This window comes from Geotrypetes seraphini, chromosome 4 (genome assembly GCF_902459505.1).
Source record: "Geotrypetes seraphini chromosome 4, aGeoSer1.1, whole genome shotgun sequence".
In the NCBI taxonomy this organism is placed as follows: domain Eukaryota; kingdom Metazoa; phylum Chordata; class Amphibia; order Gymnophiona; family Dermophiidae; genus Geotrypetes; species Geotrypetes seraphini.
The window spans coordinates 247,066,300-247,082,213 of record NC_047087.1 but is presented as its reverse complement, the minus strand read 5'-3'; the positions used below and the strand labels follow the sequence as shown (position 1 = coordinate 247,082,213).

At 41.4% G+C, this 15,914-nt stretch overlaps 1 protein-coding gene across 4 annotated transcripts in view; it reads right to left on the bottom strand.

Moving 5' to 3' along the window:
* Positions 1–15,914, bottom strand: part of ANK3 (ankyrin 3) — a 972,780-nt gene that overhangs the window by 18,425 nt on the left and 938,441 nt on the right. For all 4 annotated transcript variants that reach the window (XM_033941649.1, XM_033941646.1, XM_033941647.1 and 1 more), the window contains one exon: positions 11,532–11,614. In XM_033941649.1, coding sequence (XP_033797540.1) covers positions 11,549–11,614 — 66 coding nt within the window. In that variant the 3' untranslated portion in view covers positions 11,532–11,548. The remainder of the gene's footprint in view (positions 1–11,531; positions 11,615–15,914) is intronic.

Below are 15,914 nucleotides of genomic sequence, written 5' to 3'. Positions count from 1 at the left end.
AATGGAATATCTGGACCAGTTCTTACTCCTTCATGAGACTCAATCCGGCTTTAGACTGCTTTTCAGCACAGAAACGGCAATTGCGGCCATCTTAGATTACTTGCACCTACTTTTAAGCAAAGGCATCAATGCCCTGATCATGCAATTCGACATGAGCTCTGCCTTTGACCTTGTAGACCATGCGAAAATGCTACAGTGTCTAGACGCTATTGGCAACAGAGGCGAAGTGCTAAACTGGTTTCATGGTTTCCTTTCATCCCACACCTATCAGGTTCGCTTCAACAATGATCTCTCCAACACCTGGAGCAACCCATCCGGCGTTCTTCAAGGGTCCCCACTATCCCCTCTGCTTTTCAATATCTACATGACCTCACTGAGCATTCAATTAACCCAGCTAGGGATAAAATTATTCAGTTACGCTGATGACTTTACGATCATTATCCCATTTGCCAACTCCATCTCGGAAACAATTCCAAAAGCATCAGAAGCCATAAACGTGATGGAGCATTGGATGACAGACTTCAAACTCAAGCTCAATACCGAGAAGACAAAATTCTTTGTCGCTTCACCGCACCCTCTTGACACCAAAACTCCACTAGACATCAACAAACATAACTACCCCATACAGCCCACCATTAAAATACTGGGTGTAACTCTGGACCAATGCCTCACCATGAAAGACCAGGTGGACTCCCTAATCAAAAAGGGTTTTTTCACCCTCTGGAAACTTAAATCCATTAAAGCATACTTTGATAACTCTGCCTTCAGAATCCTGGTACAATCCCTCGCATACCTAGCAATCCCCCAAAAGAATATGTGACGCTTACAACTAATGCAAAACACTGCGGTCAGACTAATCTTCGGTCTAAAGAAGTTCGATCACGTGACGCCATACTTCAAACAGCTACACTGGCTGCCGATGGAAGCTCGTGTAAAGTTTAAGTTCACCTGCTTCTGTTTTAAAGTTTTTTACGGTCTAACCCCTAAATACATCACTGACCTCTTCTCCTTCTCAGCCAACAAACACAAGAGAAGCTCCTACTTGCATTTCATTTCTCCCCCGGTTAGAGGATGCAAACTAAAAAAACACCATGAGCATCTTCTCTCACATCAAGCAGCTCTATGGGGTAAAGACCTAGAACAACTCCTATTGCCCACCACTTATGAGGTATTCAGGAAACGCCTCAAAACTCACCTATTCCTGAAATACCTAGACATCTGACCCACTTCTCTCTTTCCCCTCTCTAACGGTGTTCCTGCCCTTTCTCCCTATTGTTCCCACATCCCTTAAGTTAACTCAACTTGTACGTCAACTCAACTTGTACTTCACTAATCTTTTGTAAACCGCATAGAACTTAACGGTACTGCGGTATATAAACTGTTATTATTATTATTATTATTATAGTGATACTCTTAATGATTTATCCCAGAACTACATTCAGCCCTTGGGAGACACTTCTATACCTAGCTCAGATTTCTAAAATTTCTACAATCCTGTGTTTTAAGTTGAGGTATATTATGCAGTATAAATACATTGCTACATTTGGGGCATAGCATAATTTCTGACTCAGCAGTATGTGATCTAGCTGAGGAGCCAAACGAGCTAGGTCTATTTTAGCAGCAGAATTGAAATGATGAAATTGTAACTAATAGAAATATTGACTGCTTGGGAGATTAAAATCTGCTTAGAACTGCTAGAGAAAAGCTGACTCTTGGTCAGAGGCACTGCTCTTGTATGAATTTCCAATTAAATTACATGCTTCTGGATTTGGAACTAAGAATTATAGTCATGAGCTACCAACCAATTTTTCAAAAACTCTTAACAGCCAACTCTGTAGAATATGATATCAAATATGCTTTTATTTGGTGTTGTATAATCAATACATAACTTAAAGGGAGAAAACTATCTTGCACTTTCTTCAAAACCAATCTTCCTGAACAGTGTTTCTATCTTCTGATCTCCTGACGAAGAAGAATGTGAAACAGGTCCCATCGGGATCAGGACCCTTCAGTTAAGTCAACCTGTACTTTCATTTTCCATTTAAAGTTAACATTATTAAGGAGGTTTTTTTCTGTGACCGATGATTGATACATCCCATATAATAGGAATGCTATAATGCCTGGAGTATTGTGTTCAATTCTGGTCTTCTTATCTCAAGAAAGATATAATGGCACTAGAAAAGGTTCAAAGAAGATGATAAAGGGGATGGAACTCCTCTCGTATGAAGAAAGATTAAAAAGGTTAGGGCTCTTCAGCTTCGAAAAGAGACAGCTGAGGGGAGATATGATTGAAGTCTACAAAATCCTGAGTGGAGTAGAACGGGTACAAGTGGATCGATTTTTCACTCCGTCAAAAATTACAAAGAATAGGGGACACTTTTAAAACCAATAGGAGGAAATATTTCTTCACTCAGAGAATAGTTAAGCTCTGGAACGCGTTGCCAGAGGTTGTGGTAAGAGCCGATAGCATAGCTGGTTTTAAGAAAGGTTTGGACAATTTCTTGGAGGAAAAGTCCATAGTCTGTTATTGAGAAAGACATGGGGGAAGCCACTGCTTGCCCTGGATCGGTAGCATGGAATGTTGCTATTCCTTGGGTTTTGGCCAGGTACTAGGGACCTGGATTAGCCATCGAGAGATGGGCTACTGGGCTTGATGGACCATTGGTCTGACCCAGTAAGGTTATTCTTATGTTATGTAGAAAAAATAAACACAGGAAGATGCTGGATATGAGGGCTATAGGGTGAAGGAAAAAAAACAGACATGAAGGGAGTAGGAAGACAGATGGGAGATGCTGCACATGAGGTAGAGGTAGTAAGAAGACAAAGGGGGTTCTGGATATTGGAGTAATAGGCAGATAGGGGGTATGCTGATACAGAAGGCGGGAGAGAGGAACACAGAGGGATGTTGCTTAGAGGTGGAGAGAGTTGAGATGTTGGAGGAAAGAGGGGAGAGGATATGCTGGATGGAGAGGGCAAGAAAGGAGACTAGTCAGAAGAATGAAAAGAGGGGAAGAGAAAAAGATGTTGGAAGGGGGAGGGGAAGTAAGCAAAAAATTGGAGAATAATAGGATGAGAGAGATAGAAAGCTGTAAATAGAAGCAGATAGAGATGAAGAAAAATAAATGGAGGAAAACTGAAAGGAAAAGGTTAAAGTCATAAATGGATGTAGGAGAGGAAGTGAAGAAGACAGGAAAGGAGAGAAGTGGTAGATAGACTGAAGATTCTTTAAAAAAACGAAGAAAAGACAGAAGAAAGCAGACACTGGGATAAACATGAATAAAATGGCCAGACAATAATGGTAGAAAAATAATTTTATTTTTAATTTCATGCAGTACAAAGAAAGAGGCAAGACTGTTCTTTTGGCTGATAGGACTCTTCCCTTGCCTCTTTCTTTGTACTGTTCATTTTTCGAGGCAATAATTTTCTTCTTCCTTTCGTTATTTTTAATTTGATAAACAGAAAATTGATTTTTAAAGTAAATTTACACTGCTTTCTTTTTATTTTGCAAAGTGTAGAGTGCGGTTTCTCTTTCTCTAGTGTTGCACTTCATGCAGTACGAGTATATGGCTTCTTGAGGTTTAAGTTTGTTGTTTTTTTGCCTACATATTCTAAGTTTGTGGTTGCTTTTAGCGGCCTTGTTGCAAATATGTTAGCTTTTTATTGTGTTTGTTTATTTGCGAGATAGCAGATGGGAAGGGTAGACAGTGACCCTGAGCCCCAAGTGGGTGGTTACCAAATTTTCTCCCCATTCTCTCCCTGCCGTCTTCTCAAATGCAAAATATAAATACCTAAGATGGTATCCTAGGCCATGCCAACTGAAGACCTCTTCCTCCAGTCCAGTGGCCAGAACTTTCCAAGCTCTGCAGCTGGTTGCAGTTCAATGACCCTACCGCTAGCTGCAGAGATTGGAGATTTCTGACTGCCAGATTAGAGGAGGTGGCCTTCAGCTGGCAGGGCCTGGTGAACCCAGCCAGCTACGATACTGTATTTATATTTTGAGATGGGAGTGTTGAGGGAATGAAGAGGTAAAAGGAAAATTTTGTGCCCACCCACTTTGAGCTCAGGCCCACATAAAATTGGCATTCTGGTTATGCTACAGATGCTCATTAATGCCCCCCCCCCCCCCCTTTTGTAATGCATTTTGAATTGAATTTTTTTAAACAGCAAAATATGAATAATGTATAAAAGAGTGAAGAATTTTTTAAGACACTGAATATACTAAAACTGAAGAGTTTATACTACAATAGGCTTAACAGAAAAGGGACATCAAGTTTTTCAACAGTGGATTTCATGATCAGAAATCCATATATGTATGTGCAAAGCACATGAATACTTTAGCCTGTTATAGTATGATTTAAACTCATCAAAATGTGTACATCTCTGTGACTTCACCTCCCACCAAATAGCTCCGCAATACTTTGAAACCACATGTGCTAACAAATTAGGTAAAAAGATTGGGTGTGCTGCATTTGGCCCACAGGCTGCATGTTGAGCACCCCTGAGTTTGAAGAAACTAATATAATGCCTAGAAGAAAACATTGTAATAAAAATAAAAATTTGGTAAAAGAGTAAGGCGATAAGTGATGTTTTTTCTACCTAAATCACTTCTTAACTCATATTAGTGAAGGTTGCAGAGAATGACTGGTAAGCATCTGTCAGTGGCAATTACAAAAATCTACTGCTAATAATAGAGTTATCAGAAGATTGGATGCCATTAAAGAATTCAAATAGATTCTGGATTACTCATTCCTTGTATTATATACCAAGGAAAATACACTATTGCTGAAGGCAGGGGAGCTTGTCAGCCACTAGAGGATTACGTCAGAGCTGTAGCACCATGAATAAACATGGAAGAAACTTCTATGAAAGAAACCAGAAGCTGATGCAAACCAGCTTCCACAATACTTTCAGCATCTGGTCAATATTACATACAACACCAAGGTGCTTAGTATAATAATGACCTTATAATATTATGTCAAACACCTTAATGGTAGATTTATACCAGTCCCAAATGCTCTTATTACAAATCAATGGACCGGATCATACAATTTTTTAACTTTTATGGGTTAGCCTCAGCCCCATTATTATCTCGTAACCGCGGGAAGATTTATGTGGCACTTCATCATTGGCTGTCCATATTGTATTATATTTTCATATTCAATTTTTTGTGCTATTTTTTTGTTTTTTTAGTTGTAGAAAAATATACTCTATATTAATAATTTTCCATCAATGGTAATATATGTACTTAGCTTATATCAGCCATCGTCTGGGGGTCTGACGTGACATGACATGTTTTGCACCCTCCGGTGCTATATCAAGGGTCTCCCTATGTGCAGTAGAAGAAAGGCCGTTAGTATCATTTATACCCGCCCTCCCTCTACATTTTCTATACACTTCTACCTCATTAATGCTTACCGAGGACGCGCCTGTCATCCGACTCAGTTTAATATCCAGAGAAAGATGGTGGCGGCGTCTGACCTCGGGGTTCATATACACTCAGCTATCATTCATAATCAAAATCCCTCCCCCCGAAGCTCATTGGCCCAACCCCTAACCAATCACCGAAATCCACTCAATCTCCCCATTCAATCCGTGAGGTTCAACTGTGTTCAATGAAAAAATGTATCTTTGTTCCATTTCATTCAACTTTTTATGGTCTTTCCCACCATCCCTCCCTGTCACTCTGCTTATGACCCGCCATTTAATGTCATCAATTTTATGGTTATATGCGATCCAGTGATCTACCAAAGGGGCATTAGTAACTCTGTTCAAAATCCTTGATTTGTGTTCCGTAAGACGAACCCGAATTGGCCTCGACGTCCGTCCTATGTATAACAAAGCGCATGGGCAAACTATAACATATATCACATCTTGTGAGGTGCAGTCCGTGTCAGTCTTGGAACAAAATCAAATCCCTCCCGGGGACCTCCCATGAATTCCCTTCAATGGTAGATGAACACCATTGGCATTTTCCACATCTCCTGTGCTGGCCTCCATCATTCCTAGAAGCCACCCCATATTTTTGAAAGTTACATCTTTGACCCAGTGTGATGTCCCTGGAATACGCTATCCTAGGGAATTGTTGTAAAGCTTGGTGAGTCTGTACAATGTACCAATGACATTTCATCATTGTGACCATCATATTAGCCGCCTTAGAATAGGGGAGCAAACACGTCAGTGTCTCTCCTACTGTGTCCCGGGAATTAGTGCCCTCATGTAAAAGAAGCTCACATTGGGCAAATCTAGCCCTCAAATATGCCTGTTTAATAGCTTTCTCTGGATAGCCCCTCTGTCTAAATCTTCTGAAAGGAGAGCAGCCTGAATCTTGAACTCCCCTACAGAGGAGCATATCCGACGGATCTGCAAAAATTGGGCGATAGGTAAATTAAACCGGAGTTTAAACGGGTGGAAACTATCAAAATGGAGGACGGTGTCTCTCGTAACTGGTTTTCTATATAGGGAAGTGCTAATCTTTCCCTCAGTTACTGAGATCGCAATGTCCAAAAATTCAATGTATGTGTTGTGGCATGCCATTGTGAATTTTATATTAACATCAACGGAGTTTAGGTGGTCCAGAAACAGATCCAAACATTCTCTAGTGTCTTGCCATATTAAAAAAATATCATCCAGGAACCGGCCCCAATATAAAATCTGTGGGTGCCATATGGATACATGTATAAACCTCTCCTCAAACTTAGACATGTATAAGGAGGCGACCGAGGGGGCCAAAGTGGCCCCCATAGCCACCCCCTGGATCTGTTGAAAAAATTGGTCCTGGTACTGGAAATAATTATCATGAATGACCCAATAGGCCAATTGGGTCAAAAACTCTGTTGGAATCCATTGGGGGCCCTGTCTTTGTTGCAATATCTCCCCTATTAATAGTAATGCCTCAACCTGGGGAATCTGGGTGTATAAGGATACTACATCCAAGGTCACCATCCACTTATCTCTCATATCTATGCCCAGTCCCTCCAATTTCTTCAAAAATTGGGATGAATCCTTAATGTAAGATGTTATCTTGGGGACCTCGTCCCGCAAGAAATAATCAACAAACTTAGAAAGGAGTTCAAGGATGGATTGGCGAGTATTAACTATAGGGCGACCGGGCGGTTCTGTCAAGGTCTTATGGATCTTAGGAACAAAAGAGATTCTAGGGATCCTAGGATTTTTCTCAAATAAAAAAGTGTATTCTTTTTAGGTTAGCGTACCATTCTGAAGGTAAGTATTGAGGTGCTCTAATATTACTGTACCTAACCTATTCGTAGGATCTTGGTCTAGTCTAAGATAAGCATGTGTGCCATTCAACTGTCGTGTGGCTTCATTTTCATAGGCTTGTCTATTCATCACCACTGTAGCCCCACCCTTATCTACCTTAATAATAATAATATTATCATTCTTAAGCAACTCCTGTAGGCCCTGATGTTGTTGTTTAGTAGTGTTATATGGGACTCGATGTTGCCATGTTGTTTGGAGACGTCCCAATTCTGTGGTCATAATTTCTCTAAAAGTATAGATCAAAGGATCCATGGGACCCGGAGGAATCCATGTGGATTTGGTCTTACAAATTTCAATAGAAACTTTAGTGTCCACTTCTTCCTGTTCACTCTCCGGTCCTGGTATATCTGTCGTCCCCCCCCCTCAGCTCAGTGGAAAAAAACTTTAAGTTGCATTTTTCTAATGAACCTATGCAGAGCTGCATGTAGTTTAAAAAAATCTGGGGGGTATGTGGTGACAAAACCCATGCCTTTATCCAGTATTGAGGTTTGATGAGGGGTTAGTATTAGCGAGGATAGATTAATCACTGTCGACTCATCCCTGTTCGTGCTCGAGGCCCCTGGTGTTGTAATGTGCCTCTCCCGCGCTGTTGTCTGGTACGACCTCTCCCACGTCCGTCTTTGTTGGTGGCTTCCCCAGATTTATCACCGGTATCTTCATTTACAGCTATACTCGCTCGAGGAGCGCAGAGAGAGGGGGGACATGATCGAGACGTTCAAGTATCTTACGGGCCGCATCGAGGCGGAGGAAGATTTCTTCTTTTTCAAGGGTCCCACGACAACAAGAGGGCATCCGTTGAAAATCAGGGGCGGGAAACTACGAGGTGACACCAGGAAATTCTTTTTCACTGAAAGAGTGGTTGATCACTGGAATAGTCTTCCACTACAGGTGATTGAGGCCAGCAGCGTGCCTGATTTTAAGGCCAAATGGGATCGGCACATGGGATCTCTTCACAGGGCAAAGGTAGGGGAGGGACATTAAGGTGGGCAGACTAGATGGGCCGTGGGCCCTTATCTGCCGTCTATTTCTATGTTTCTATGTTTCTATATCCGATTCAGCCAACGTACTCTCAAAAGCTACCTTCTTCCGTTGCGGGATAATCGGACTTTTGCGTTGCCAAGAGTAAACTTTATCGCTCTGGTAATCCCTCTCATCCCTCTTCCATTTCTTAATCTTATTCTGTTTGATATCCTCTCAGAACTGTTTCATGGAAGTCTTCAGATCACACAATTTCTTATCAAATGCCTCTTTGTCCAATGTTAGCTGTAACTCAGTTTCTAACATAGTTGCCTTGGTACAGAGTTCTCTCTCCGTCACCTCTGTCGTCTCTACTAGCAGAATCATCAAATCTCTCGATCACCGGTTCAGAATCGCTGTCCATTTTTCACCAAATAGTTTATCAGAAGAAATCATCTTCGGTTCCTTCAATATCCGAAGTCCTCTCGGGATCATCGCCTTCTTCAGATATTGTACAAGGGTGCTACTATGTAACTCAGCCCGTATCGCTCTTTTCATTGTGTCAAAGATGGGTCAAAGCTGTAACTTTCAAAAATATGGGGTGGCTTCTAGGAATGATGGAGGCCAGCACAGGAGATGTGGAAAATGCCAATGGTGTTCATCTACCATTGAAGGGAATTCATGGGAGGTCCCCGGGAGGGATTTGATTTTGTATTCCAAGACTGACACGGACTGCACCTCACAAGATGTGATATATGTTATAGTTTGCCCGTGTGCTTTGTTATACATAGGATGGACGTTGAGGACAATTTGGGTTCGTCTTACGGAACACAAATCAAGGATTTTGAACAGAGTTACTAATGCCCCTTTGGTAGATCACTGGATCGCATATAACCATAAAATTGATGACATTAAATGACGGGTCATAAGCAGAGTGACAGGGAGGGATGGTGGGAAAGACCATAAAAAGTTGAATGAAATGGAACAAAGATACATTTTTTCATTGAACACAGTTGAACCTCACGGATTGAATGGGGAGATTGAGTGGATTTCGGTGATTGGTTAGGGGTTGGGCCAATGAGCTTCGGGGGGAGGGATTTTGATTATGAATGATAGCTGAGTGTATATGAACCCCGAGGTCAGCCGCCGCCGCCATCTTTCTCTGGATATTAAACTGAGTCGGATGACAGGCGCGTCCTCGGTAAGCATTAATGAGGTAGAAGTGTATAGAAAATGTAGAGGGAGGGCGGTTATAAATGATACTAACGGCCTTTCTTCTACTGCACATAGGGAGACCCTTGATACAGCACCGGAGGGTGCAAAACATGTCATGTCACGTCAGACCCCCAGGCGATGGCTGATATAAGCTAAGTACATATATTACCATTGATGGAAAATTATTAATATAGAGTATATTTTTCTACAACTAAAAAAACAAAAAAATAACACAAAAAATTGAATATGAAAATATAATACAATATGGACAGCCAATGATGAAGTGCCACATAAATCTTCCCGCGGTTACGAGATAATACAGCGGAGGAGTGGTGGGGCTGTGGCTAACCCATAAAAGTTAAAAAATTGTATGATCCGGTCCACTGATTAGTATAATAATGAGGCATCGAGTAAAATACATCCCATATAAACCTAGAAAATACCTTCATCCCCCATCAAACCCCATTCAATCTACGTATGACTACATGTTTTAAATCATTGAATACCCCTCTACCATCCCTCCCCAAACCCTCCCTTCCCTTCCCCATTCAAAGGTACTCTCCTTCATCCCCCATCAAACCTCAATAGGACTACATGTTTGAATCTATTTAATACCCTCTACCTTCCCTCCCCAAACCCTCCCTTCCCTTCCCCTTCCAATGGTACTCTCTACCCCTCCTCAATCTCAGTTAGGTCACCCATCTTAAAACTGCACTATGACCTTTAGGAAATAAGGCTTGCAAATATGGATCCCATATTTGCATAAACAACATCTTTCGCTTCCTCATCCTTCCAGCATCTTTAGCTTCCCAGATGGCCAACTGATGCAACTGGTTTCACCAATGCCAAAACTTTGGAGGGTCAGGGATCGTCCAATATTTAAGAATACATTTTTTGGCCAATAGACTCATTTTCCTACACAGCGTCCTATGCCCCACTTTAATTATTGGATCAGTAAGGTAATTTATCTAGTATACACTGAAGGTAATTTTCAGCAAAAAAGCTGTGAATAGCTTAATTTAATTTCTAGCAAGAATAAGGGTTTTCTAGAGCCCAAAGTCTTGGTAACACTTCTGGTTTGCTATTATTGTGAGAGAGAGGAGGGACATTAAGAGAGCAAATTATCTGTGATGATTCTGGGTAGAACAAAAAGTAGACCAAATGCGTATATGGATCAAAAAAAAAAATTTAATGTAACGTGCCTGATGTGGCCACATTTTGCTTGAAGGCTGCATCAGAGGCAAAAACTAGAGAGGAAAATAGACAGCAAGCTTCTCTCTAGTTTAACAGCTTACCAAACAATCCAGATTGTTACACTAGAGAGAAGCTTGCTGTCTGTTTTTCCTCTCTAGTTTTGCCTCTAATACAGCCTTCAGGCGAAATGTGACCATGTCAGGCACATGTTACATTAAATTTCTTTTTGCTCCATATACTCATTTGGTCTGCTCTTTGTTCTACCCTTGCTATTGTGTCCTTCCTTTAGAGACCAACTGAAATCAGGTTTTTCAGTTCTGGCTGGAACTAAATCTGTAGTCAAAATTTGCTGCTCGGTTTTGGCTGAAACCAAAACTTGCCCCAGCTTGAGCCCCAAACACAAAGAGCACCCCCAACCCCAGAAAAGAAGCCTCCCTCTTTCCCAAAGGGAAGGAGTCCCCCCCCCCCTTCATTCCTGACCCACCTGTAGGCTTCCCTGAACCTACTATATTGTTAGTGGTGTAGTGGCTTGCTGGGCCAGGAGCTCCAAACTCAAAATGGATGCTGTGAAACCTGAGACTTAGCTGGAGGTTCTGACAGCCATTTTGACCCAGGGGGATTGGCTGCAGGTGCTTCTGTTCTGGGGACAGAGGAGGGAGTGGGAGCTGCCCAGCACAATTTCAGTTTCAGCTGAAAATTTACATTTTTGACTAAAACTGAAACGAGTGAAGACCAGTTTTGGGTTGGTGCTGGTGCCAAAACCAAAACTGAAATTCAGTTGGACTCTATTTTCCTTCTTAGAAGGAACAAAAGAAAAGAAAGAAAGAAAAAAGTATATGAAAGCAACAGAAAGTAAAGATAGAAATGAAATAATGTAGTCACCTGACCTTTCGGTGTTAGGATGTTATGAATAACTCTTCTTCTCAACATGTCTCACATCTTTCTTTGTCTTAACTTTGTATCCTTCTCCCTGATTTAAAGAAACAACAAACAAATAAAAAAATAAATCAAAAGGATCAGGTTATAACAATTAAGTATCTACCAGCAAAGCTTCTACTTGCAGAATACAGCAAATATGAGCACTCTTCCAAAAGATACACAACAAAATTCCCAATCTCCAAGTTTTTAAGAAAACACAGGTGCTGAGCATTACCTTCAACTGTAATTTAGCATGAGTAATGAGATTAGTATGGCATTTTAAGCTGGAGCAGTATTTTGTTGGTTAAAGTAAAAGCATGTAATAAAAAAAAAAATCACTGAAGCCTCACCACAGGATTAATATTAAGAAAGGTGACACAGCATAGATTTTAACACGGCTTTTGCTTTTAACACAGTTGGTCTATAAGTGAAGCTATTGTATTGTTGTATCCCTTAAAGCTTATTTCTAATTTAAAAAAATCCCTGTATTGTAAAGCATTATAAAACTATTTCAGCTGAGACCTAGGCTAATTGATTTAAGTTTTCTGTTGAATGCATCCAGGAGTGCGTGGGACGTGACAAAAGACTGATATGTAATATTCAAACATACCTTGCTCGAGCCCAGCCATTTTTGCTACAACCTGTATGGAAGACTTTCGGGCTGTGGAGGGGATGGGGAGTGGGTGGGTGGGTGCATTTAAAAATGCTGATGCTTCAGAACACACTGTACTTTAACTCAATCATAGACAAACATATTTCAAGCTATGCATTTTATTTTATTTTTTTCTCACAATCACAATTAAAGTAATAGCAACAAAATCAAAAAAATCATAAAAAATATTATCAGCCAGAGGTGCGCCATGGAGAAAAGCTAGCTGGTACTAAATCCCTGAGGCAGCCGGTTAACGGTGAAACAAGGCTCTTGTTCAGCGTGACCATTCTTCCTCTTCAGCTAAGTTATATTTTTCTTTTCCATCCACGCACGGTGGTGGGTGGTTGCTTGTTTTGAGATAAAATATTTAATTGGGGGAAATCAATTAAAGATGGCGTCGGAAGCGGACGCCTGAGAGGAGGTTCCGCTACTGAGCCGCGATGAACCTGCTGTAGGATCTTCCCTTACTTTGGAATGGGGAAGAGAAAGGGCGTGACCCACATTAACCCTCCGGCAGTGACGGGGACCCAGCAGCGGATGGTCCAGGCAACTTTGGCGGAGGCGTTCTCCCGCTCAGGCGTGTCCTACCTTGGGGGGGAACCTGGAGGTATCGGGCGACCCCATGCAGGCAGAAGGGGCGTCTTTGAGCCCTGAGCAGCGGATGGTGCCGCTTCAACCTGGAAGCGCACTGGTGGTGGGAGAGCTGGAGACGTCGTTTCTGAGGATGGAGGCGTCATTTTCCAACTTGGGAGGGAGTACAGCTCGAACCCTGGTGGAGGAGGGTGAGTCTGGAAAAGATTGTCTACCCCACACGGGATTGGAGGTGAAAGGTGCTTCGGGAGGAGTCAGCTTGCAGTTTGGTGCATTGGAGAGACCCGCAAAGATAGACATGGAGGCACTATGGCAAGCTATATCGGTGATGAATGCTAACCTTAAATTAGCTATTACTACTTTATCTACTGACTATCGAACAGTCTTTTCCAAGCTTGAGCAACAAGGAGTAGAAATTGTTCAAATGAAAGAGAATTTAGGGAAACAGGAGACAAAACTCTCCGAAACTGAACAAACAAACTTTGGTTTATTAAAAGAAAGGGTTTACATGGCAAGGAAAATGGAGAGTTTTGAAAATCAGGAAGAATAATTGAGACTTTTGAACTTTCCTAAATCTCCAGTAATTTCTCCCATGGAGATGGTTAGGAAATATTTTAGGGAAATATTGTGTATCCCACCGGATAATTTACCTCAGATTGTAAGAGTTAATTACTTGCAGTTAAAAAGTACTGTAGAGGCCTCTACTCCTATTGAAAATCAAGGAGATAAAAAGGGGGAATTAGATTTGACAACCTTCCTAGAGAGTTCACTGGAGATAGTAACTGAGAGAACTCTACTAGTTACTTTAGCTTTGGGAAATGACCATGATTATGTTATGCGTTTATATTTCCATCATTTGAATGACCAGTTTTTTGAGGCCAAAATTTGTTTATTTCCTGATATGGCTCAAAAGTTCCAGAAGCGGAGGAAGGACAGGCCAAGGGTGGAATATGTCAGTTAAAATTTCCTGTAAAATGTTTTATTACTTATCAAAATAAGAGTTACTTATTTTTTAAACCCAAACAGCTGTTGGAATTTATTGAATTGAGAGAAGGAAGAGCAATTGTGGCTTATAATATTTAGCTTGCTATACCAGCAGTAGGTAACACAGAGTTATGCCGCTTCTTAGTATTTTGTATTATTTTATTTGAATTATTTCCTGTTGATCTCCTCTAATAGTGTGGACTAAATATCTAACAATTGTTTTTTTCCTGTTTTTATGATTTCATTATTATGTTATATTGATCTATTCAAGTTGTATTTTGCTTGATTGAAAATTGCATAAAAATAAAAAAAATATTTAATTGGGTGGAGTTTTTTTATGCCAATGATGAGCAGCGTGGCAGCTTGAAGGACTTTTGGACTGCTGTCCGTATATTTGATTTTTGATGCTTTTTCTCCACTTTTGTATTAATTGTTATCTCTCTAGGCTGGCCACCTGGCTGATAGCATTTTTTAATGATTTTTTTTATTTTATTTTTTTTCCCCCCAACAGCAAACATGTTTTCTTTTTCATTTCATTGAGCACAGCTTTCTGCTGTTGTTTTGGGCTTTGAGTGGATCCTGTTAGTGCTATGGTGCCATGAGTTTTGTTCACTACAAACTGAGATTCCTGCCCACTTTAAACCCTCTCCTAACTAACAGATTCCAGCCATCACAGTCACAGTTGGTGATCAGAGACCACAAAGCAGCTCCCTTTGAAATCCTCCCCTAGGGTTACCAGATGTCTGGGAAAACCCAGATGTCCAGGTGCCCAGAGGGATTTCCAAAACCCATCAGTTTGTCCGGGGTTTGGAAGGCCCCAAGCTCAGCGCCATATGTGAAGAGCCTCTGTGCATGTGTGGACATCAACTTGATGATGTCACACACATGTGCGTGACATTGTATCGACATCCACCCATGCACAGAGGCCCTCCAGGCACAGTCCTGAGCTCGGGGAAGGAGACACGAAGTTTGTGTGGGAGTGGGGTTGGGGGCGTAATGGGGTGGGGTGGGGGCATAACTGATGAGGCTAGGAGTTTAACTGTGCAGAGCCAGATGCCCTCTATTTTTAAAGAGGAAATCTGGCAACCCTCCCCTCCCCCAAGGGGCAGTAACATGGCTTCTGCAGTACCCTAACTGGCCAGAGATTTATTTATTTAATTTGTTTTCTAGCTTGTTGTCCCCAAAGAGCTAAGAACGGGTTACAGGTTTAACATACATAATTTCTGTACAATTTACGATACAAGTTTTTATCCTAACTTGATACATGCTAGGGGCTAATGATAATTTACAATTTACAATTTGCTAAGGTTGTCCTTATGATGCAAGGTTTCCAATACAAGTTATACCTAATTTAACATACAGAAAGTTACAGTGTAGTTATTCTTATGTGACACATACTGGTTCTGGTACCAATATACATCTCTTGGTCAAGGGTTGGGGTTTAGGTGAAGAGGTATGTTTTTATTGCTTTTCTAAAGCTGAGGAGTCCTTCAAGAGATCTGATCTGCAGGGGCAGTCGATTCTAGTGACTCGGTATGAATTGGGAGTAGGACCGTCGTTTTGTGGTTTGCAGTTGAAGGGCACGACCAGGGGGTGTTTTGAGGCGTATTTCATCCTGGGAGCAGAGGGACCGGTTCAGTACATACGAAGGAAGCTTAGTCATCACGTAGGCTGGCGTCATGTCATGCAAGGATCTGAATGCTAGTTAGGCCCTTGAAAACCCAACATTTGGCTACAGGCAGCCAGTGAACTGACGCTAGAGCTTGGGAGACAGGGGCGCAGGCATGGAGGTTTTTCAGAAGCCTGATCACCGTGTTTTGAACACGCTTGAGACGTCGTATGTTCTTCACTGTGAGACTATTGAATAGCACATTGCAGTAATCCATGCGGGAGAGTACTAAGGCATAGAATATAAGATGGTTATCTTTCAAAGCAGTTTACAATACATTGAATAGTAAGCCTGTACTCTAAGTAGTTTCCCTATCTGTCCCAAATTTACAAAAATGACATCAGGTGCCAGCTGTGTAGTGTAGTAAATTTAAAGTATTTCTGATGCTTTGTAAGACATTGGCCTCCTTTACGAAACTGCAATAGCCGTTTCTAGCGCGGGGAGCCACGCTGCTTT